Consider the following 24,871-nt stretch of genomic DNA (forward strand, 5'->3'; position numbering starts at 1 on the left):
CCATGGGAACCTGTTACTCAAATTTTTGGATCCCACCACTGCATAGAACCCACCTTCTGAACCATCCATTTTCTCCAGGGAAAATGATCTCTGTAATCTGGAGATGAGCTTTAATCCCAAGGGATCCCCAGGTCCCACCTGGAAGCTGTCATTCTTACCCCCCCCTTTCCCTGCAGGCTTGGGTTGCCATCTCTGGGTTGGGACCTTCTTGGAGGTTTCGGGATGGAGCTTGAGGAGAGCGGCGTTTGGGGAGGAAAGGGATATCACTGGGGTACAATGCTACCAAGTCCACCCTCCAAAGCGACCCATTTCCTCCTGGGAAACTAATCTCTGTTTAGAGAGGAGTTGTAATTCTGGTGGATCCTGAGGGCCCATCTGGAAGCTGGCCCCCCCTTGTGTGTTATGAATACAGGGCTGGGCAGAGACAAAAGCGAGATCTGGGAAGAGAGCTTTGGAAAAGAATAAGAGTTTGGATTTATACCGTGCCTTTCCCTCCCGCAAGGCGGCTGACAAATCCTTTCCTCTTCTCACAGCTGACACCTTGTGAGGTAGGTGGGGCCGAGAGAGTTCTGAGAGAACTGTGACTAGCCCAAGGTCCCCCAGCAGGCTTCATGTGGAGGAGCAGGAAACAAATCCAGTTCACCAGATAACAATCTGTCGCTCATGTGGAGGTGTGGGGAATCGAACCCAGTTCTCCAGAATGGAGTTCACTAATAATTCCAGAATCAAGTTCACTAATAACTCCAGAATGGAGTGTTCACCAATAAAGCTTCCTCTTATTAGTGAGAAATTATGACTTGGCTCCGAGCTTCTTTGGTTCTCCAGCACGCGACGCGATCGCTATCTATGCGACGCTATCAATAACAATTCCACGCATCGGGTAAGTGCCTCCGAGTTTTGCCTCTGTGCACTTTGCTTGTAATGCAAAGGTCGCTCTTACCAGAGAGAATTTGCAACGTTTTCAAATCCTGGTTTTGGCAGCCACAGCACAAGGATCGTAACGCTCCTACCAAAATTAAGCTGCAGCAGCCATTTTGTCACTGCGGGTCACAATTCCAGATTTGTTTACAGATAGGAATTAGTGTTTGACAAGTGGAATTCTTGTTTTATTGATGACAAGTACGGGAAAAGATAGTGACTTTATTGTTTGAATTGGATATTCAGCAACAGGCAACAGATTATATATTAATACGGTCGTACGTATATATACATGTTCCTCAGACAGTGATAACGGCTAACAGGTTTCACTCTACTCCTCTACAGCTCCATGAGATAACTAAATACAGATGAACTTTCCCAGGCCGTTCGAGTGGGAAGTTTTCAGTAGCTGGAAATATGGCAGGACCCTAGCTAAGACGTTAGAGGGCAATGACACTATGCTCACCATGCCATACCAGATTTCTAAATAGGCCACAGGCTCAAAATGGCTGGGGATGCCGGATCTTTTTCTTAGATTTCAGTATTTCTCCAGAAGAAGAAGAAGAAGAAGAAGCTGTGCCAGCCAGCCAGCCAGCCAGCCAGGCCAGGCCAGCCAGCCAAAATGCCAGCCAGCCAGCCAGCCAGCCAGCCAGCCAGGCCAGCCAGCCAGCCAGCCAGCCAGGCCAGCCAGCCAGCCAGCCAGCCAGCCAGGCCAGCCAGCCAGCCAGCCAGGCCAGCCAGCCAGGCCAGCCAGCTAGCCAGGCCAGGCCAGGCCAGGCCATTGAAGAAGAAGCCAAGAAGCTAAGCAAGCAAGCAAGAAGAAGAAGAAGAAGCAGCAGCAGCAGGTGGCGGCGGCGGCGGCGGCGGAGGAGGAGGAGGAGGAGGAGGAGGAGGGAGTAGTAGTAGTAATAGTTTGGATTTATATTCCCCCTTTCTCTCCTGCAGGAGACTTAAAGGGGCTTACAATCTCCTTGCCCTTCCCCCCTCACAACAAACAGTGAGTGTCTGAAGCAGGCTGAGACATGAGCCAACTGGAAGTGAATGCTGAAGCCATCAACCAGGGTCTGCTAGAGCCATCAACCAGGGTTTGCTCAGCTTTGCCAAAGCGCAGAATCCTAAGATCTGCAACAGACTGGTTTTACTTTCAAGCAGCAGAAAAATCCCAGCACTGCTCAGCCTGCGTAACAAAAACAGCTCATTGGCAGTAAGAATTGGGTGTTGGCCAGGAGGGGGAAAAAACATGTTTGGGATTGAAGTGGGTGAAGAGAAACAGGCTTTTCCTAAGGTGTTTGCAGGGCAGACGCTTCGGTGGGTGCTGACTTCGGAAGCAGGGATTGTGAGAGACGTAGATGAGTTGGCGAAGGTCTGGCTTCGTCTCGAGAGCGTTGCTTACAACACAGCTGCTGTTTCTAAAAAGGCTCATCGGAACCCAGTTGGAGCATCAGAGCTAAAAACAAGAAGAGGGAAAAACAAAAGAGAGTCAGCTCGTTCAGACAGGGTCGTGTTATTAAAACATTAGAAGAAGAGCCCTGCTGGATCAGACCAGTGGCCCATCTAGTCCAGCACCCTATCGCACTGTTATGTACCCCTTCCACCCCACATCTTAAAACACGCATCCTAGCCGGGATATTTATGGATAGAAGGTGTATGTGAGACATATTCCTGATATATTAATGTTAACAGATATACGGTGTGGCGCAGGATAAAATGAGCTAACAGCAAGCCTAAGAAATGGCAAACAGTCAGTAGAAAATAAAGCTACTCATTTGCTCCTTGAGGTCCACAACCAAGCCAGAGCTACAGTCAATAGAGTTGTAAATGTGCACTGTCCCTTGAATTGAGATGCTGCAACCTTTTTCCCTTCAGCTGTTCCTAAAGCCTCCTAAGTGCTCCCATCCCTAATTTAATCTCGCTGCCTCAGCAAAATTACAATAGCCAGAGCCTCACTCTGCCAGCCACCCATTCAAGGTGTTGCAAATGTAATCAGGAACAATTGGCTACCAACCCTCGGGGTTTAGAACAATAAATAGAGCTGTTAATTAGCTCAGCCCTGCAACCCAGCACAGATGCAAGAAACGAAACCTAATGCAAAGGGTCTCTTTTCCTGCCAAACTAGCGATCCACCCTATAAAAGTCCTGCTCACCTTAAGCTCATTGCTCATTTCTAACCTGCACCTCCCTTGGTCAAGTTGGTGTGAGACATGATATCGTCCTTCTGCGGGATCTCTGTGCTGGCATAGAGTCCCTGCCTTCTACTTCGTCTGCTGCATTGGAACCATTAGGTAACGTATCACTCTGCTGCCTCCCAATTCCCTCTCTATCATCCAAACCTATTTTTCTCACCTTTTTATATCTCTAGGAACCTGTGTGTAGGTGCCTCCATATCTTCCTGTATGTTTGTTTGAAACCAGATTTATATAAACATTTTAAACTTGGTTTGGACTCCTTGTGTTACTCTGCGGAACGCTCCAAGCTATATTTCCCCGTATACATAGTCTCAAAGATCCCAGCCTGGCCTCCTCTCGCATTGCCAAGTGAGTTACTTCCCCAAAGCTCTGCCAAGCTAAGCTCTTTCCACAACATATTTGCAAAACCGAGCTATTATTCCCCATTGCTGACCCCAAAAGAAATCCTTCCCCCCGTTAAGCCAGTAATAGCACCCAGTGGCCAGTCAATTCCTCTGGAGGTATTGAAAAAAATTCTAGGTCCTAAAATGAAGGACACTAGCACACAAAGAGATTGGCGAAAGCGAGGCACCTTTATTGCAATAAAAGTGGAATCGGTGTGCTGTGATCAGCCAATAAACACCACCCAATGAATACCCAAAGCTTTTCCTTATAGTAACGCCTGCTGATTATTGGTCGCTTCTTATCACTACAAGCACTCATTGGCTTTAGGTTGTGGTACAACAAGCATTATAGAAGAGTTTGGATTTGGATTTATATCCCCCCTTTCTCTTCAGCAGGAGACTCAAAGGGGCTTACAATCTCCTTGCCCTTCCCCCCTCACAACAAACACCCTGTGAGGTGGGTGGGGCTGAGAGAGCTCCGAGAAGCTGTGACTAGCCCAAGGTCACCCAGCTGGCGTGTGTGGGAGTGTACAGGCTAATCTGAATTCCCCAGATAAGCCTCCACAGCTCAGGCGGCAGAGCTGGGAATCAAACCCAGTTCCTCCAGATTAGATACATGAGCTCTTAACCTCCTACACCACTGCTGCTCCTTATAGACACACATGTGTTTACAGATACACTACATCAGCCTTCTTGGAATGCCTGGAATTGTGTACGTGTTGTAGGTGTTGTGCTCACTTACAGCTCATGGCGGCCGGCCAACTACCAGGCACAAAACCTTACAAAACCTAGTTGCAGCCTTACCGTCTAAAGTGAAAACATGCAAACAAAATAGCAAACAATACAGCTGTATACAGCAAACAACATAACTGTATCCTACAGAGCGCTACCAACAGGGCATATGGAGCCAAAGCTTTCCCCTGGTGTTGCCTCCTGCTGCTGAGGTTCAGAGACTGACTGCTCCTGCATGTGGAGGTTCTCTTCAGTCACCAGGGCTAGTAGCCACTGAGCAATGTGTCCGACATGAATCTCTAATTCCCTTTTAAAGCTGTCTATGTCTGACACCATCACTATATCATCTTCCAGTGAAATCGTTCATTGAAAAAAGAACTATTATTTTGTGTCCAGCCGGAATCTACTATTAAATGCCCCCGAGAATATTTTTCAGGACCATTTTTTTGATGAAAAAATAGCTTTATTATATTTAACTGTTACAATATACACAATTCAATGAAAATTACTTAAAGTACGTGTATGCTATTACATGAAGAAACAAGAAGAAAAACAAAGATAAAGAAAAGACAAAAACAGAAATACAAAAATCAACAAGTTGTCATCATCGACTTCCATCCATTTTTACCAAGAATGCATATTCTTATATTATTCACTGTGAGATATGTCTCCACTACGTCATAATAAGATTCTTCCAAACTTTCTAAGAGTTGACTTTATATTGCCAATGTAAATAATATTAATTTAAAATATTTTTTTCACATCCAATTCTGCTGAGGAGGGAGGGTTTAGATTTCTTCCTGGATCCATACCACAACATGACGTGGCCAAAAGTGACCCATGCGTCTTCTTGGAGGGCTAGTCTACCTACCATTAACCTGCAATGAGTAGTACTTGCATCTGTGGAGGCCAGGTCTACCAATTCTCAAAAATAAGTAGACCAGCCCTCCAGAGAGTTGGTTGGCAAATGATTGCTGGGAATGGTAGGCCTGGCCACTGGAGAGCTGGACTTCCAAGATGGGGGAAATCTGTCAGATGGGGGAGGGGGAATTCAGTGGTTGCCCTGGGCACCATTCTCTGTAGATACTCCCCTGCTCCCATCTGGTTTGGGCCTTAAGAAATGGACTTCATACAAGAGCTGGGGATAGCCACTTTCAGAGACAGCTTCAAAAATGTAGACCAATCCCAGAAAGTGAGAGAGAGAAAAGGAAAGAAATGTTTAACAATGGAGCCTCCGTGTACAGAAGCAGTGTACCTTTGGTTAGCAGGGCTGAGCCACCAAACATCCTGATCCTTTGCTTTGGAAATGCAACGTTACTATGCTATCTGAACATGGACCAGGTCTGAGGCTGCCTGGTGATCCCAGTGTGCCTCTTTGCTGCCCTCTGGTGGACACTTCATTTATTTTCATGTATTTATTTATTGCGTTTTTACCCTGCCAAATCTCCTAGAGCAGTGATTCCCAACCAGGGTTCCATGGTACCCTGGGGTGCCATGAGCACGTCCCAGGGGTACCATGACAATGCTACTGCCTGCCCCCCCCCACCGGAATCAAATGGATTTTGAAGGGGGGGAGGGTTGGGAGCCTCATGGACTCCCTTTAAACAACATTGAAAAACAGCATTCTTTTATTTGCCTAAATTTGGTGTGGATTGGGGGGGGGGTAGATTTAAACGGAGCTCTCCCTTTAAATCCCCCCAATTCATGCCGAATTTAGGCAAACAACACGGCTGTCGACACTGCTTCCACCCCTCCCCCTGCTTGCCACTCCCCCCCACCTACAGGCCAAAAACAATAAAAACCCTAAAAAGTGCAAAAAAAAATCAAACAAACTTCAAGGATACCCTGAGATATGAAGAGCGAGGTCAAGGGTACCACGACGTTGAAAAGGTTGGGAAACACTGTCCTAGAGGACTCAGGCATGTAAAACAGTATGATACAAAAAATCATACAAAAATAATAAACACTAAAAGCTTTCAAAACAGAATTGAAATAATGTAAATTAGGAATCTTTATTACAAGTGCATCGACACAAGCGAATTTTGTCTCCGTATATACCAGTGTACATAAAGAAAATACATTTGTCAAGAATCATAAGGTACAGCACTTAATGATTGTCATATAGGTCTAGTAAGCAACTGGAACAATCACAGTAATGTAAAACATGCACCGCAAAATGTCTTGAAACGTCAGCATTATATTATAGTCAGAATAGAATAGAATAGAATAGAATAGAATCTTTACACAAGTGTGATTGGACACACAAGGAATTTGTCTCCGGTGCATATGCTCTCATAGTGTACATAAAAGAAAATACATTTGTCAAGAATCATAAGGTACAGCACTTAATGATTGTCATATAGGTCTAGTAAGCAATCAGGAAACAATCAATAGTAATAAAAACATAAAATGTAAAATCATAAAATAAAATGAAATGTCAGCACAGGCTATAGTCAGAAGACAACCGATGGCATGGAAAACCTATGTGGGGACCTAAAAACAGACGTGCGCATCGTATCCGGACGAGGACCATGAATAATACTAAAAAAGGGGATGCCGGTTGGCCTAGCAGAAAAGGCCCGGCGGAAATGAATCCTTCCGGTTCATTACAGGTTCCATGGAGCTGGGAGATATAGACTCAGCAGGGACAGCCACCGGTTCCTATGTCCCCTGTCAGCGGAGAGCTACAAGAGAACGGATGGTAAATCCGTAGTCCGCTAACATCTGAGGTCGAAGTTGACATCGCGCGCTTATTCATCAAATCTTCAGTTTTAATACAGGGCCAAACTATACCTTACTGAAGCCCCACGCCATCGGCGTAGCTGCTCAACAACCCTTGTGGCGGCCTCTTTCACTGGATAGGTGGACTACAGTCTCCCATCGCTGTCCCCCTTTAGCCGCCAGTGTGAAGCCCTGGCAGAGTGACTTTGATGGGAACCGTAGTCCATAACAACATCTGAGGTCAGGAAGCCCGAGCCGCTGAGGGATGCTTGACACCTGTGCCTTACAGCAATCACAGGTTCAACTTGTCAATGCTGGGCCCTTCCCTCACTCCAAGCCCCGCCACTGAGGGAGAGTAGCTGGGTCCCTCGGCGCCTTCACTGAGAGGGGCGTACATGCCGCCACGCCTCGACGCTGCTGCTGTCGCGCTCTTGCTGCTGTATCCCTGGCGCTCTTCAAAGGGCGCTTTGATGGGACCTCGCAGAGCTGGGTCGGGCCCGAAAGGCCAGGGATGCTGGGCGCGCCATTGAATTCGGCGGGCAGTAGCCCTCGGGAAAAGGTAAGTGGGGAAGGGCCCGCTGATGACCATTAAAATGCTGTGAGGGGCAGATTGGGGGACCAGGCCATCTTGTCCCCATTCCAAGGTGCAATTAAAAAGGCTTTGGGGGGGAAAGATCGCCTCTCTCCACAAACACACACACCACAGGCCTAATGAAAATTAAGCCCTACAGGAGCATAAGTTGTGGTGTGGTCCTCCGGCATTGTATTCAAACATATAAGCAAATGTTCAGATACAGACACTCAACACTATATTTAAAACTTCTCCACAGGCTTTTGAATATTTCTTTGTTAAATATACTGATTTGGTGCCTAGTTTCCGCTTGATGTCCTGTCATCATGTCACAGACCGTACATTTTCACCAGCTCTGTGCTCAGAGGGCAGAGAAGGGCTAGAAAGGGAGCTGAAATCTGCCATTCTAGGTTTTGTCCAACCACTATAAGGAGAGCCCACCGAATCTCCAGAAATCTCAACCCATCTAGGTCTGACTAAATATTTTCCTAATTTTAGACAATTGCACAACATTCTCTTAAATAGGTATGATCAGAGGTGGGATCCAGGAGGTTCTCACTGGTTCCCGAGAGTAGGTTACTAATTATTTGTGTGTGCCAAGAGGGGGTTACTAATGGGTGATTTTGCCACGTGAGTTTTGCCTTAGTTACGCCCCTCCTCTCAGCAGTAGCGCGCAGAACTTGAAGCAGTCTAGCAGGAGGTGCACCGGCGTGCGTGGCAGCCTGCGCCTGCGTGCATTCGTTTCCCGCCCAAGGACTGGTGCGTCCTTGCAACAGCCCCGCCCAGGAATGCCCCGCCCCCAGAATGCCCAGCCACGCCCCCATCGTGCCCCGCCCAGCCCCATTGGCGCTACGCCACAGTTTGAATCTCACCACCATGGGAACCTGTTACTAAAATTTTTGGATCCCACCACTGGGTATGATTCACAAGGTGCCTTAGAATAAAAATTAAAAACCATTATCCAAATATCCTTTTAAAAAAGAAAGAAAAACAGCAAGACAGCAGAAAAGGCTACAACAGTCGTAAAAGAACATGAACTTCAGGTGTTTTTATGAAGTGAGGTCAACCCGGGGTTTTGTCCACCAAGATTTCTGATTGACTATTGGAGATTTAACTGGCTGTGTAGATTTTTTAAAACATTGTTTTGGCAGCAGCTGCTACTAGAGCACATGGATCCACACCGAGTCGCTGATTTTAAGCGGCAAGAGTCATTTCATGGCTGGCTCCGCCTCCCTCAGCAGCCATTTTGTGGCAACCATTTTGGGGCCACAGCCACCACACCGCGCCAGGATCCCAAATGTGCCCATGGGCTCAAAAAAGTTGGAGATCCTTCCCAGACAATGAGGAAGGGCCTTCGACAATGAACTGAATTGGCCGTACCCCTGTTCTACGGTGGCCTGTCAAAGGTGCCAAACCTCAAGGGGAATCAAGCTCTTACCTGTGCCGTCAGCGTAAAGGGTCTGCCCGTCCGCGCTGTGCACCTGGCCGGACAGGTATACTTTCCTCCCCTCCGTCCTTTCCACTTTGACATCAACAAGGAGCACAGCGCCCACCTGGACGGGGCTGTGAGCAGAACAGATTCATTCATCATTAAAATCCGTCTTCCCACTTTGCGACTGAAACCCACCCAACCTTCCCTAGCTGGATTTGAAGAACATGGGCTCGGTCACAGGATTCATGTACATAAAAAGCTCAGGCTTCAGATAACATGCTCGATGAGCTCCAGGTAGGGTCACCAACCCCTAGTAGGCACCTGGAGATCTCCTGTTATTACAGCTGATCGCCCAACAACCAAGATCTGTTGCCGTGGAGAAGATGGCTGCCATGGAGGGTGGACTATTCTACTGAAGCCCCGCCCCTCTCTGAATCCCTCCATCCTCAAACTCCACCCCCCAAATATCCAGGGATTTCCCAACCCAGAGCAAGCAATCTAAGGGCGTTTCCCCACTTACCTTTGCTGCCCTTTGCTGCGCGCTACTCTCAGCGCACGGCATCTCTGGCTCGCGTCTGGGCGTCCCCATGACCCCGCGCAGAGCAGGGTCATCAAAAGGCACCATTTCGAGGAGTGCCAGGGATGCCGTGCGCTGAGGGGGTGCGAGAGCGGTAGCGTCGGGGCGGCTGCGTTGTCACCGCCCCTGTAGTGGGGAGTGCCGGGGGACCTCGCGCTACTTGAGGAGAGTAGCGCGGGGCTTAAGGTAAGTGGGGAAAGGGCCTAACTCTCATTCATTCATTCATTCATTCATTCATTCATTCATTCATTCATTCATTCATTCATTCATTCATTCATTCATTCATTCATTCATTCAGTTTGATATACCACTCTACCCCCAAAGGGCCCTTAGCCACCACTCTCCAGAAGGAGGAAATTGGAACTCTGGTACATCCTGCTAACTGGCAAAAGCAGGGTTGGGGTTCATTCAAGGCTCATGTTTATCTCCCCAAAACACAAAATGCCCTTGCCCCAGCCCCAATTTCTCACCCTCAAGGAACAGAGTAGTAGAAGACAAACTGGCCTCCACCTAGTGACATTCTGGAACTTTCCCTTACTCTCTATAGTAAAGAGGTTACAGGAGGCAGCCTAGAGAGTCACCCAAAGTGACAGCACATCCTCCCCAAACTCAGCCTTCTCCAGGTCCACAAATTCTCCCAGCATTTGGTCAAGACTTTGTTGGGATCTCAAAGTACATGCTACTGAACATTTCAAGACAGCCCTGCCTCCAGACCCAAAAGCATCCAGGGTGTAGCTCGGGAATGAGAAGGAAACGTGTTCCTTCGGCAGACTCCAACTGCCTATAGGGAATTTAACAAAGGCGGCTGGGAATTACCACAGGCCGCGGTTGCTGCACAGGGCGGGGGGAAGCAAAACCAGCGGATGCCGCCAAGTGAGGGCGGAAGGGAAAAAGGAACCGTGGCTGGCAAGGGCTTGCGTCACCGAAGCAAAGGAGGGGCAAACAAGCCTTTAAAGGGGCTCGCCATCCTTTGTGCCAGCCATGTGCTCGCTGGCTAACGATTTGCCTGCCCACTTCTCCCTAATTTTCTGGTGTGTTAATGCATGCTTATTTTGTCATAGCTGTCATTCTTGGCGGTTTGGCGCATGGGTATTGATCTGGAAGGGCAAGGGGAAGGGAGCTAGGGAGCTAGGCCTTCCCCTTGGGAACGGTAACAGCGGCAAGAGGCGACCGCCCTGCCGAACAGGGCCAAGGGGGAACACTTCTTGCCAGGAGCGGCCGCCCGGCAGAGCCCCACAGTAGAGCGAAGCTCAGTACGGGGCGTCCGCCCTGCGGAGCTTCAACCCGCATGACCAGATCTAGACCCATGCTTAGCCTCACGCTTCTGCTCAATAAAATGGCTATGGCCAATTTTATTACCCCAGCAATGTAGTGGGGTGTATTATTGGTAAAGGGGTTTCGCGCAAAGTAGGTCCACCCTCGGACAGCAATCCTGAGTAACTGCCAAGGACTGATCTGAAATTTTCACAAGGATGAAATTAAGGTGGCTTAGAAAAGGATCCCTCCACCTGTCCCCCCCCCCCCACACACACCTCAGTAGCCCCAAATGCACATACCATTTATAGTTTATGGTGAAGGTAGCAGTTAGAAATGCGCTGTCAGCAAAGAGGGCACACATCGAACAAGTGGCGTCGAACATGGTGGCAATGGACCCGCCGTGCACAAATCTAGAAGGCAAATGTCAGCGTAAGCAGAGATGAAGATGAAAGTGGAGTGGAACTGAAGCTCACAGTCCTGAATGCAGAGCCGGGGGAAGTGCTGGTGACACGGGACGGGACTCATCCCAGTAATAGGTGTCGTCTCTCCGCTGAATGCAAAAAACAGGTCACCAACTCATTGTGGGTGGCAACTGAGAGCCTTTCAAAAAGTAATGTTGTGATTAGGATTCATTTGCTCCTTTTGCGCATGCTCTGTCTTTTGGGGTTACTCGGGCACAACTCGATTGAAGTCTAGTAGCACCTTGGAGACCAACAAGATTTTCAGCATGTAAGGTTCCAGGTGTAATAGAACCATAGAGTTGGAAGAGACCACAGAGGCCATCAAGGCAGCCCCGCCCCGCCCCCCCCAAGTCCCATCCCCGGCCTCCATGTAGGCCTCCCCTTGCCTCCCCAGGCCTGCATGAATCCAAACTCTTCCTCTTATTTGAATTAGAATTGAATCCAATCCTCTATCATGCAGGAGCACACAATCAAAGAGCTGGGACGGGCAATATGAGCCATCTAGTTCTAGTCCAACCCCCTACTCAATGCTGGAGCAGGCTACAGCATCCCAGAAGAGTGTTTTTCCAACCGCGGCTCAAAGACTCCCAATGAGGAGGATCTCACCACCTCCCTGGGCAGCTGATTCCACCGCTGAACTGATCTTATTGTAAAAAAAGAAAGATTCCTAATATCCAATTGGAACCTTTCTGTCCATAATTTATGGCCATTATTGTGAGTCCTATCCTCTGCTGCCTTGCCTGTTCTTGCAATCAGGTCCTTCTTCTTTTTTCTTTCCTTTCTTTTTTTTTTTTTTTTTTTTTTTTTTTTTTTTTTTTTTTTTTTTTTTTTTTTTTTTTTTTTTTTTTTTTTTTTTTTTTTTTTTTTTTTTTTTTTTTTTTTTTTTTTTTTTTTTTTTTTTTTTTTTTTTTTCTTTTTTTTTTTTTTTTTTTTTTTTTTTTTTTTTTTGTAACCCCCATGCTCAGAATGGGTTCACCCAGAAAGGGGTGGAGACTCAAAGCAGCAAGAGGCTGCAGACCTCATGTAGTTTGGAGGAGACAAGGCTACCAGACTCGGACCTTGATTTCTATAAGCCCTTAACACCTTGTTAAGGTAAACTGCAATATTGTTGGGAACTACTGGGAAGGTAGTTGTTTATTTTTGCTATGTGGTAAATGTTGGAGTTTATTGTTTCAGGGTTTCTTTTTGTGTTTGTAATGGGTGAGAGTTCTCCTGGAAACCTTCATCATGTCGAATCCTGTTCATCAAGCCCTTGGAGTCTTCAGGAGCCAACCCACTTGCAAAGAAGAATTGAACTTGGCAGTATCAGTAGACTGTAAATATAAGGACTTGAAAATGAAACCTGAACAAGACCTTGAAAGGTGATGTTAAATGTTGATGTTATATGTTATGTGTTAAGAAAGTAAACCATTTTGTTTTTTAAAATTGTTGTTGCAAACTCATTCCAGGTTCTGCCCCACAGAACCCACAAGCTGAGGTTACACAATCACGACCTTGGTAGACCCCCTCCCTCGTGGGATCGCACGGCATTAGCCAATCTGGGGCCCAGGGTCTGAGGCTCAAGCCCGTCAGGACATGCTCCCTCCAATCAAGAGACATCAACACATCAAAAAGATGGCATGTTTCCCACTCTGCCTGGTGAAGTGTGTCAGTCCCCATGTTCTGCCAGTCTTTGCGGCTCCATATCAGCTCGTCCATCACCGTAACAGTCACACAATGTCTGCCATCGGCCCCTCATACCACAATACCATGATCGGAGGTTGTGCGGGGTGCAGCCCAGAAAGCCTTCTCAACAGTGGCATCTGCACTGTGGAATGCCCTCCCACTAAAGACCCACCAGGTGCCTACAACATGGTATGATGGAGAAGAGCAGGTGCACTCTAATCTGGAGAACCGGGTTTGATTCCCCGCTTGAGCTGTGGAGACTTATTTGGGGGATTCAGATTAGCCTGTGCACTCCAATACATGCCAGCTGGGAGACCTTGGGCTTAGGGGTCAATACAGTCTCTTTCCTGAGCCTCTGGAGTCCCATCCACCCTCACAAGGGACTACTTCATTTTATTTATTTCATTTATTTTATTTATTTTATTTGCCTTTGCTATTTTGCTTGCTTTTTGCTTGCTCTGCCTGTTTGCCTATTTGCTCAGTTTGCTTATCAGTATTTAATTTACTTCTACTACATATTTATTTTACCTACTTTCACTTACTTCTACTTTACTTCTCATTTCTACTTACTTATTTATTCTCTACCTACTTCTACGCATTTATTTACTTTACTCTACTTACTACTACTTACTCTATTTACATTTATTGGATTGGATTGATTGATTGATTTGATTTGATTTGATTTGATTTGATTTCTAAACTGCCCTCCCCCTAGGGGCTCAGGGTGGTGAACAACAATGATAAAACAACTTAAGAACATAACATAAAAACTGATTTGCAATAATAAAAACCGGAACCATACCTCTTCAGATGGCGTCATCCTCCCCCCCTCCCTACCTTTATGCCCACGGGAGGCCAGATGAAATGGCAGTGATGTATTTAACCAGGCTGGCCCATTTGTTGTGAGGGGGGGAGGGAAAGGAGTTTGTAATGCCCTTTGAGTCTCCTTACAGGAGAAAAGGGGGGGATATAAATCTAATTCTTCTTCTTCAGATGCCTACTCTCTTGGCAATTTGGCATCTGGCAAACACCAGCTTCTTCACCTGGGTGTTTGGCTGATTCGGCCTCCCCATACTTGGATGGGGGAGCCTTGAGGTCTCCTCTATACTTCTCACACTTTTCGCAGGGGGGTAGGATGTGAGAGTTTTAGTTTAAAATGTTCTATGGTTTCAGGATTGATTTTAGCTGTTAGAGTCATATTGTATGGAATTTTATTACGGCTTTTATTGTCCACTACCCTGAGACTGTCATAAAGGGCAGGAAATACTAATACTAATAATAATGCCTTACCCTGGAGGCCCTTCCAAGTAGGGACCCAGCTGGACAATGCACGTCATCCTTTTCTGGGATGGGTTGAAAAACATCACATATTCAAAACCGAGACCTTTGTCCATGCTTCTGAGGAAGAACCGGGTGTCTCTTGCCTTCTTCCTCACATCCATTTTTTGCTTCATATATTCTGTGGGGGAATGAAGCAGTTGGTAACAGAGCTGGTCCTGGACCCAATAGCCTCTGGGGGCAACTGTTCTAAATGTGCTTATTTAAAGAAAAACCAGAATAGTCTTTACATGTGGACAGCTTGACAAATGTTTATTAAATACTGTAAAATGGTATCAAGCTTAAAACAACTGAAGGATCCTCTAAAGATGCCAGCCATAGATGTAGGTGAAATGTCAAGAGAAAATGTTGCTAGAACACGGCCATACAGCCCGGAAACCACACAACACCCCAGTGATTCTGGCCGTGAAAGCCTTCAACAGTAAACTGAAGGATCAAATCAGTCATTTAATGAATTGCAAGAAAGTATGCAGTGTTTTCAGATGCAGAGAAAGCATTCGACTGTGTTGAATAGTCCTATTTCATATCACTGTACTCTGTCTCCTCAAAATTAAAAAAACAAAATTGTAACTTAATTTGCCGCATGCTGGAGTGAACAGGGATCTGATTAGGTGATCTGCTAAATATCTCCAACATTTGTTGAGAGAATGCTCTGGCAGAGCTGCAACCAGGGGTGTACTGCCAGGGGGATATATGGAATCAGATGTCCTCTGACTGTGGCATGCCCCCACACCCCTCCTCCTTCCCCCCCGGGTCATACACTGACTTCAAGACCAGGGGCAGGCAGAAAACTCAGATTTTGCACCGGACTACATTTTCCCTAGATATGCCTCTGTCTGCAACTCAGCTGGGTGGACCGAGAGGCGGAGCATGAGTCAGTTGGGTCCCTAAGCCTCCCTAGCTTGGGAATGGCCCCCAAAACTGGAACAAAATTTTGGCATCAAAAACCATGGAATAGCCCGAACAACAGGACTGGCCAAGCATTCCCCCACGGGTGCAACCCTGGTGCTCCACTTTGAGAAGGTTGAAATGTCTCTGCTTCTCTGTTGAAGAGCCATCGTGGTGTTTTATTAAAAGCAGATGGACTCTAATCTTGAGAACTGGGTTTGATTCCCCACTCCTCCGCATGAATGGCAGACTCTGATCTGGTCCAGGCATGATTCCCCACTCTTCCACCTGAGCAGTGGACTCTAACCAGGTGAATTAGATGTGATTCCTTGTCCCCATACAGCCTATAGGGACATGTGGTCACCCATAACCCCAGGCGCACGTCTTTTGGTCACATAACCAAAAGGCGTGCGCCTGAGCCGCACGCCACCAAGCCCTGCCCCCTGCCTCTGTACAGGCCTCCCAAGGCCCTGCTGTCCTGCACGGAGGCCAGGGGTGGGTGGGGTGGGTGGGGGAGTGGGGCTTGGCCTGCACAGAGGCCGGGACAGGACTTGGTGACAGGCAGCCCCGCCCCCCCAAGTCCCATTCCCAGCCTCCATGTAGGCCTCCCCTTGCCTCCCCAGGCCTGCAAGAATCCAAACTCTTCCTCTTACCCTGTTTCCCCGAATATAAGACATCCCCGGAGAATAAGATGTAGTAGAGGTTTTGCAGAAGTGCGAAATATAAGGCATCCCCCAAAACTAAGACGTAGCAAAGTTTTTGTTTGGAAGCATGCCTGACAAACAGAATACAGAAATATAAGACATCCCCTGAAAATAAGACATAGCGCATCTTTGGGAGCAATAATTAATATAAGACACTGTCTTATATTCGGGGAAACACGGTATTTGAATTAGACATATTGAGGTGGATCCTGATAAGCATGAATGGAGTTGTCTTGTGGGTCCCTCACTTGTCCCTTTATATTCTTCTCGATGAATTATGAAATGCTGATAAACCTTATGGGATTTCCCCTCCTGTATCTGAATTACGTTGAGATTTGTGTGCATCTTTACCTTTCTACAATCGTCGCATGGGCATCGACGAAGAGAGTTTTTGACCTAGATTTTCTGAGGATCCTGGGATAAGGCCTTTAAGACAGAAACAATGTTTGTACACACAAAAAAAAGAAGGAATAAAAACAGAGCTCCTTGCCTGGAACGCCCTCCTCAACGCACCTATGCGAAGGGATCCTTTTCCATCTCCCGTCTTTGCACATCTCCATGAATTTGTTGAACTGGCCCATCATATCCTTGCTCCAGCTGGAATTGGGCAGGGCGTAATCCTTCGGCGTCCTGGATGGAAGAGGCTGGACCTGAAAGTTGAAGAAGAAGAAGAAGAGTTTGGATGTATACCCCACTCTTCTCAACCAGGAGTCTCAATGCAGCTTACAAACCCCTTCTCCTCACAACAGACACCTTGTGAGGTAGGTGGGGCTAAGAGAGTTCTGAGAGAGCTGTGACTGGGCCAAGAGCACCAGCAGGCTTCATGCATAGGAGCGGGAAACAAACTCGGTTCACAAGATTAGAATACATTGCTCTTAACCACTATGGCACGCTGGCAGAGACACTGCATGTGTGCATGGATTAGACAAATATTGAACTCCTTCACTGCCAAAGAAATACAGAGAAATACCAGCCCCTTCCACAAACTTATGTGTTTTGCTTTTGTGTTTTGAGGGATAGGCTTTAATTTAATGCTGTGGACAGAAAGTTCCTATTCCTTACATCTCTACCACACCTCTTCTCTGTGGAAATGGGCTACATTTTCAGCTGCTGGTCATCTGCTGGGGGGAATTATTTAAAAGAAAATGGGGGAAATGAAGAAAATGGGGGAAGAAAACGATGCGAGCGCAGTGCGCACGCCCCGCCTTCGCCTGATTGGACGGGAGGGTCCACGTCACTCAGAGCGGCGGGAAGTCTGAAACCCCGGGGTTATTCAAAAAGCTCAGTTCTAAAGAGGAACGGAAAGGCCGCGTGCTAAGGGGGCGCGAGAGCGGCAGCGTCGGGGTGGCTGCGTTGACGCCGCCCCAGTAGTGGGGAGTGCCGCGGGACCCCACGGTACTTTAGTAGAGAAGCGCGCGGCATAAGGTAAGTGGGGAAAGGGCCTATGATTTGTTTGCTTACTTGCTTGCTTATTTATTTAATTTATACCCCACCTTTCTCCCCAACGGAGACCCAAAGGGACTTACACCATTCTCCTAGCCTACATTTTATTCTTACAACAACACTGCAAAGATGTTTTTCGGCCCTGGCCCCTGCCTGGTGGAATGCTCTGTCTGGAAACACCAGAGCCCTGTAGGATTTAATGCAATTCCACAGGGGCTGTAAGACAGAGCTGTTCCAACATGCATATGGTTTAGGGCAGTTACAATGATATATTAACAGTCTTCCCCTTTTCCCTGTCTTTTTTTCTTTTTCTTTAAACATTCTCTCTTTTCCCTTCAAGGGCTGGTCCTTGATTCTTGCTGCAGAATCCCCACCCAAGCTAAATTTTCCAATATGGTAGAGCACAGGTGTCAAACTCGTGGCCCTCCAGATGTTATGGACTACAGTTCCCATCATCCCCTGCCAGCATGGTGCCTGCAGGGGATGGTGGGAACTGTAGTCCATAACATCTGGAGGGCTGTGAGTTTGACACCTATGTGGTAGAAGGAGGGACTCTGGTATAAACTGACCAGCCTGTGGTAGTTCTATGTCATTTTGTTGGTATTTGGCAAGTGCTAGTCACACAATCCAGCAATGAAGGAGTTAATGTTGTGCATGCTAATTAGTTAGTGAGGTCAGAAGTCAGTGACCAGGTAATTGACCCCTATTGGTCAAGCCGACCCAGCATGAGATACATGTGGTCCGCAGGTAGGATATAGGTACATATTCTTTGTTCTCTCTCTGCACATGCTCTCGAGTAGCTTATTAACCACGTGATAGCCAAGAGGAAGCTAGCTAATGGAGCTAGCCAGCTAGAAAGGTATTTTTTTTTTGTATCCAAGTTTACCATTCCCCTCTTTTGTAGTTAGTAAACTTTGTTAACTGTAAAGCAACTGATTCTGCTCCTTTATTTGCGCAAACTCTGCATTTATAGTAAAGGGTGATATAATAATCACACCAAGGATCTCCCACCCATCGTTAAGAAAACTTAGCTCAGGGCAATTTCCAACCTCTACTAAAACAATACAAAATCACGATAAATACTTTAAAATATTGTAGATTTCAATGTATGCCGTAGGATGAGTTTTAAAGTATTTATCGTGATTTTGTATTGTCCTGCACTCTGCACTTGCTCAGTGGACCAGCGGCTAACTCTGTCACCACTGACCTAGTGCATTCAAATCAGAAGCAACTCATGAATTGGGCACTTCCCACGTCACCCCCTGAATGACGTCCTCGAGTCACTCTCTTAAACCTTCTACCTGCTGCCATTACAATAACATAAATTAAACTGACCTGCAGCAGCTTCAGGGCAGACAGAAAAGAAATATTTCTCAACATCCAGAAGACTAAGAACATAAGAACGTAAGAAAGAGCCTGCTGGATCAGACCAGAGTCCATCTAGTCCAGCACTCTGCTACTCGCAGTGGCCCACCAGGTGCCTTTGGGAGCTCACATGCAGGATGTGAAAGCAATGGCCTTCTGCTGCTACTGCTGCTGCTCCCAAGCACCTGGTCTGCTAAGGCATTTGCAATCTCAGATCAAGGAGGATCAAGATTGGTAGCCATAAATCGACTTCTCCTCCATAAATCTGTCCAAGCCCCTTTTAAAACTATCCAGGTTAGTGACTGCTTTCATGTTTCACTTTAAAAGCAAGAACACTTCCCTCAATTCTATTTCTGTCCTCTGGTTGTACTTACTGTGGCGCTGGAGAGGGACATATGGGCTGAATGGAGCAAGACCTCCCTCGATGCGACAACCCGGACAGCACTTCTGGGGGCCACGCAGCACTCCAGATGCCTCGCCAGGCGGCCACAGCTCCTCAGCATCGTGAATATCAGTACCACACTTTCTGGGGTGAGCACCTCTACTCTTATGGCTCAGGGCTGGAGAGTGTGGATGTTTGTCACATGAAATGGGACCAATCAGGCTTCTCCAAGGAGCTAGAGTGGACCTCCCAGAGATCACCTGACTGACCCATGTGAGACTTCTGCAGGTATCCGGGCAGACGTTCCCAGATCAATGCAAAACCGGAATTGCAAGGAGTCAAATAGCCGCCTGTGTGTTTTGCTTTTGATGCGTCCCTATAAGGTAAATTTTAAAAAGGTGGTCCTGGGTTCTAGATCACCCAATGAGCTTCATGCACAAGCAGTGATTTGAACCCAGATCTCCTCAGTCTGAGCCAGAATGAGCAGGTCCCAGGCAGGAACATATGAATGCTCCATACTGGTTCCCACCAATGCAGGTTCCCACCAATAGATTTATTTGCAACGAGAAATGTTGCAATAAATGCATGGTGTAGGGGTTAAGAGCGGTGGAAAAACACGTACCAGGAAGCAGTCAAAGGCCACCCCATACCCAGGTAGGAAGGGACAGAGACTTGGGGTGCCAAATACTAGATTGCATGGCTTCCTGAGAAGGACAGAAAAAGAAGAATTGGCCCACAGAGGGTAGGCAAAGAGCGTTAATAAATGTCCTGGACTTTAGGGGAAATGAGTCCATTTTGCAGGGGCCAATTTGGAAGAGGAGGGGCAGCCCATCAAATCTTTCACAGCGGAGGACTGGGATCTAAATGGAAGATTTACCCACCATGAGCAAGCAAATGATAACCCTCCTTCCAGATAGAGGCCATCTGAATAAGGATTGGAAAGAGCTGGAAAGGCTTTAAGGAAGTCTCATGAGAATACACAAAGACCAGCCTCGCACAACTGTGAAGATCCGGTATTTAATTAAGAGCCACCATTATCGTCTATGGGTCATCGGTGATGTCTCAGTCTGGATGATGAAATGTTTTGCATTGGAAAAATCAAGCAAAGACCAGTTTGTTTATTGTATTTATTGTTTGATTTCCAGGTAACCAGAGGTGGGATCCAGCAGGTTCTCACAGGTTCCCGAGAGTAGATTACTAATTATTTGTGCGTGCCGAGAGGGGGTTACTAATTGGTGATTTTGCCACGTGATTTTTGCCTTAGTTACGCCCCTCCTCTCAGCAGTAGCGCGCAGAACTTGAAGCAGTCTAGCAGGAGGTGCATCTGGCGTATGCAGCAGCTCATGCTCATGAAGTTACAGCAGCATGGTAACGGGTTCAAAATATTTAAGCCAAAAAGCTTAAGCCGACAAAGGAATAAAATCAGATAAATATTTTATTCACGCCAACAGATGGGCAAGACAGCATCAGGGGAACCACGTTGAAATGGCTGCTGTCTCTTACTTTTACAGGTTACTTCAGAATAGCAGTAAAAAGAATACACCCCAAAGTTCATCATCATCAATCAATCATTTGAAAGGGTGGGAATGGGGCAAACTAGTGCCCTTATTGGAAGATGTCAGTACTCTGCCTTTGACGACTTATGAACTTAGGCCCAACTTCCCCTTATCAGTTATTGTTTTTTACTGTTCTACTTTTCTAGACAAAGAGCCTAAACATTTCGCCATGTTCTTGCTTTGTTTCAGAAAAGAGCAGACTCAAGGTGCCAGTCCGGGGCAAGAAGACCTCGAAAACAACTTAGTTCATAATTTCATACATTCCCATGTAGAATTGAGAACAAAGGGTATTTCATCCAGGCTTTTTGCTGATCTGGCTAGTAACAAAAGCCAGAAAGCAAAAGGCCTACTTTGGTTCATCTTTAATTAATCATAATTAAAGCATAAAATCATAAAGGCAATGCAATTAGAGAAAATATTAGTATGGAAACTTTAAAGATTTTTCAATACTTGTTCTGCGCTTACAGGCGTGCATTCGTTTCCTGCCCAAGGACCGGTGCAGCGGCTGCGTCCTGGCCACAGCCCCGCCCCTGGAATGCCCGGCCACGCCCCCGTTGTGCTCCGCCCAGCCTCATTGGCGCTACACAGTTTGAATCCTACTACCCTGGGAACCTGTTACTAAAATTTTTGGATCCCACCACTGCAGGTAACCCTTTTCCCTTAAAGGGCTGAGGGCAGCAGACAATGATAAATTGACAGATTAAAATACGCAACAATATATTATCGAAGGCACCATGAAATCAGTTCCTCACTAGGGGGAATTAAATAAAAGGGAAGGGGAAAGGGGGTGGGGAAAGAAAGAGAAAGGAAAAAAAAGGGGAAGAAAGGGAGCCAGTGTTGTGTAGTGGTGAAGAGCAGGTGGATTCTCATCTGGAGAACCGAGTTTGATTCCCCACTCCTCCACCTGAGTGACGGAGGCTTATCTGGTTCACCAGGTGTGCTTCCGCACTCCTGCATTCCTGCTGGGTGACCTTGGCCTTCAAACTCTTCTTCTAAGATGCAGTGCCGTTGCTGCCCTCAACTGTCGGCCTGGTGGAACAGCTCCATTTTACAGGCCCTGCGGAACTGCAAGAGGTCCCGTAGGGCCCGGGCAACATTTGACAAGGTGTTCCACCATGTCGAAGCCAACGCCAAAAAGGCCGTGAGCCTGGTCAACGACAGCCAGAAATTTTTCAATTTTATACTGGAATATCAGCTTTCAATTTTACGCTGGAAGTTATGATTTTGTTTGTCCCACATAGGCCGCTACGATCAATGGCGGCAGAACTGCTGGTGATCCCAGGCCCTGCGAGGATGCGGCTGGCCTCGACCCGGGCCAGGGCCTTTACGGCTCTGGCCCCTGCCTGGTGGAATGCTCTACCTCCAGCTGTCCGGGCCCTGCAGGACCTTGCCAAGTTCCGCAGGGCCTGTAAGACAGAGCTATTCCACCGGGCTTTTGGAGGGGCCGGCCGCGGTTCCAAACCCGCCCCCCCCCATTAAATCAAAACTGCCAGCCTGAACCATCTGGTTGGGCCCTAGTTCCACCTTGGGCCCTGCCCATCTCCTCCCCTTCCTTCTCCTTTTCTTTCTTTGGCCTTAGATCAGCCGCCTGGGTATATATGTATTTATACAATGAGTTTTAATGGCTGCTGGGTTTTAACGGCTTAATTTTATGTTGTATTATTTGCTGTTGGGAACAGCCATGTTGGGAGCCGCCTCGAGCCCTTTGGGGATGAGGCGGCCTACAAATTTAATAAATAAATAAATAAATAAATATGATGACTGCATTAGAGCAGCACCTGTATGGGGCCCTTCAACCAAGGCTTGAGTTACTGGTTACCAACAACCAACTGGTGCATTTTCTGGCGAGTGTGGTCAGATGTTCTGGATGCTGGGGCATTACGAGGTTTTAGGAGTTCCTGCTTCTCAAAAGGGAGGGAATCCAATCCCAAACCCTTCCTCTGAGGCCGAAAGTCAGTACCCCCATTTCTAGAATGCCAAGGGGTAGTCTGTTTTCATATTAGCTGGGTGGGCTCCAGAAGAGCTTGCCATCTCTGCTTGCAAAGGACCTACAGGAGACCCTCTTACAAACCTTCGAGGGTCCTTGTACTTGCATTTGGAGAAATGCGGCTGTCGAATATGTGAGGTTGCTCTGTTTGTGTGAGGCTATTTCCCTGTCACCCTGCAGATCCATCTAGCTCAATATTTCTTCACAGACAGTAGTTCTGAAGGCTGAAAAAAAAAGATTTCTCCCAGTATCTGCTCCCTGAGATCTTTCAACTGGAAATACCAGGTCTTGAACCCGTGACCTTCTGCGTGCGGGGCATGTTCTCTACCCCTGTGTCTAAGCTTCTTCTTGACCTCTCTTTGGTTCTGGTGTCAACTTCAGAACAAGACTGTTGAGCCTCAGGCAACATATATCTACGGTCTTCTTGAATGTATTTCTTTGCGGTGGTCACTTCTGCCTGCAGAGCTAATAGATTGTCAGCCCTGATCTTCTCTTCCACTGATGCACAGGGATAAAAAGGTGTTAATGTGAAGGGACAGGACAGGCTCCAAGGTTTTTGGGAGCTCCGGGCAGAGAGTTCCCAGGGCCCCTATCCCCTCCTGCACCTACCACCAGGCATTCATACCTTCCTTCCCTCCCACCTGCATGACACCCACCTGTTGAGGGTGTAAGGGCTGTCAATTTCTAGGTGGTGGCTAAAGACCTCTGTTCACCTGAAGAAAATGGCCATTTTGGAAAGTGGACTCTATGGCATTCTACTCCGTTGAAGTCCCCCCCCCTCCCCAAACTCATTCTATATTGTTCTCATGCTTTTCAACATCTGCATAAAGCCACTGGAAGTTCTCTTCTAGAGACTGGCCATCCATCCCATAATTGTATCCAGGTGTCCAGGAGCAGCAGTGGCGTAGGAGGTTAAGAGCTCATGTATCTAATCTGGAGGAACCGGGTTTGATTCCCAGCTCTGCCGCCTGAGCTGTGGAGGCTTATCTGGGGAATTCAGATTAGCCTGCGCACTCCCACACACGCCAGCTGGGTGACCTTGGGCTAGTCACAGCTTCTCGGAGCTCTCTCAGCCTCACCCACCTCACAGGGTGTTTGTGGTGAGGGGGGAAGGGCAAGGAGATTGTAAGCCCCTTTGAGTCTCCCACAGGAGAGAAAGGAGGATATAAATCCAAACTCTTCTTCTTCTTCTACCTGTCCACAGTTACCACAGCCTCCCTGGGATCTGCTGGAAGCACAAAATACAGCTCAGTGTTTCACCTTTCTTTTCTTTTTCTTTCGTTCTTTTTCCTTTTTTTCAAACACAAAGAGCAGGAAATTTTTTAAAAGAAGAATATACATAAATATGAATATATAATAACAGCGGTGGCGACCCCTGTTGGAAGAGTTCCCCTGCGGCGTGTGTAGAAATGGAGAGATCATAAAATACCAGCAAAGGAAGACTGGATATTGAAAGTCACAGAATACTTAAAAATAGCAAAATTGATAACTTTATTAAGGGACGGAAACGCAGAGAAGTTTTCAGAAAACGAGAAACCTTTTACAAATGGTGTATTGAAACCATAGGGTAGTGGAGAAATAATTGCAGTATTTGAGATCTAAAAGAAAACAGCAGAATGAATTAGAATATTAGTTATGATACAGAGTGTATTTGATCCATTGTTTTATTTTAAATATATGCACAAACTTAGAATGGGTTAGAATTCAACAATGAGATAGCCGGAAGTCACTGTATGGTTGTGTGTTTAGTTAGTTATTACAGGATGTGCTTAGATATTATCAAATTTGTGTTTTATTTTTTCCTGTAGGTTTTTTTGGGGGGTATTTTTTATTTCTATTCTGTGGGGGTATATAGGGGTATATGTATTTTTTTTTGTTTTTTGCATCAGGAAAATAAAATTTTATTTGTTTGTTTGTTTGTTTGTTTGTTTAATTTATAGGCCGCCTCATCCCTGAAGGGCTCGATGCGGCTCACAACATGGCTGTTTTCCAAAACAGCAAATTAATACAACATAAAACTTAACCCATTAAAACTCAAGCAGCAGTTAATAACAATAAATATAAATTAAAACAACAAGGTTGTGTAGAACCACACACACACAGGCGCCCGATCTAAAGGCCAGAAGAAAGGGGAGGGAATAGGCAGGGCCCAAGATGGAATTAGGGCCCAACCAAGGTGGTCCAGACAAGCGGCTTTGATTTCAATGGTGGGCGGTGGAACCGCGGCCGGCCCCTCCAAAAGCCCGGTGGAATAGCTCCGTCTTACAGGCCCGTCTTACGTCTTAGAAAGGGGATTTCCCCAGTG

The 24,871-nt window shown here is 46.9% G+C and overlaps 1 protein-coding gene across 1 annotated transcript in view; it reads right to left on the reverse strand.

The window, feature by feature from the left end:
* Positions 1–2,933: 2,933 nt before the first annotated feature.
* Positions 2,934–24,871, reverse strand: part of LOC125436620 (acyl-coenzyme A thioesterase THEM4-like) — a gene marked incomplete at its 3' end in the record, with an annotated part of 40,412 nt that continues 18,474 nt past the window's right edge. Inside the window, exons 2-6 of the mRNA XM_048503797.1 lie at positions 16,324–16,483; positions 14,194–14,362; positions 11,077–11,187; positions 8,950–9,074; positions 2,934–2,950 (exon numbers count right to left, since the gene is read on the reverse strand). Coding sequence (XP_048359754.1) covers positions 2,934–2,950; positions 8,950–9,074; positions 11,077–11,187; positions 14,194–14,362; positions 16,324–16,483 — 582 coding nt within the window. The remainder of the gene's footprint in view (positions 2,951–8,949; positions 9,075–11,076; positions 11,188–14,193; positions 14,363–16,323; positions 16,484–24,871) is intronic.

This window comes from Sphaerodactylus townsendi, linkage group LG01 (genome assembly GCF_021028975.2).
Source record: "Sphaerodactylus townsendi isolate TG3544 linkage group LG01, MPM_Stown_v2.3, whole genome shotgun sequence".
Taxonomy (NCBI): Eukaryota; Metazoa; Chordata; class Lepidosauria; order Squamata; family Sphaerodactylidae; genus Sphaerodactylus; species Sphaerodactylus townsendi.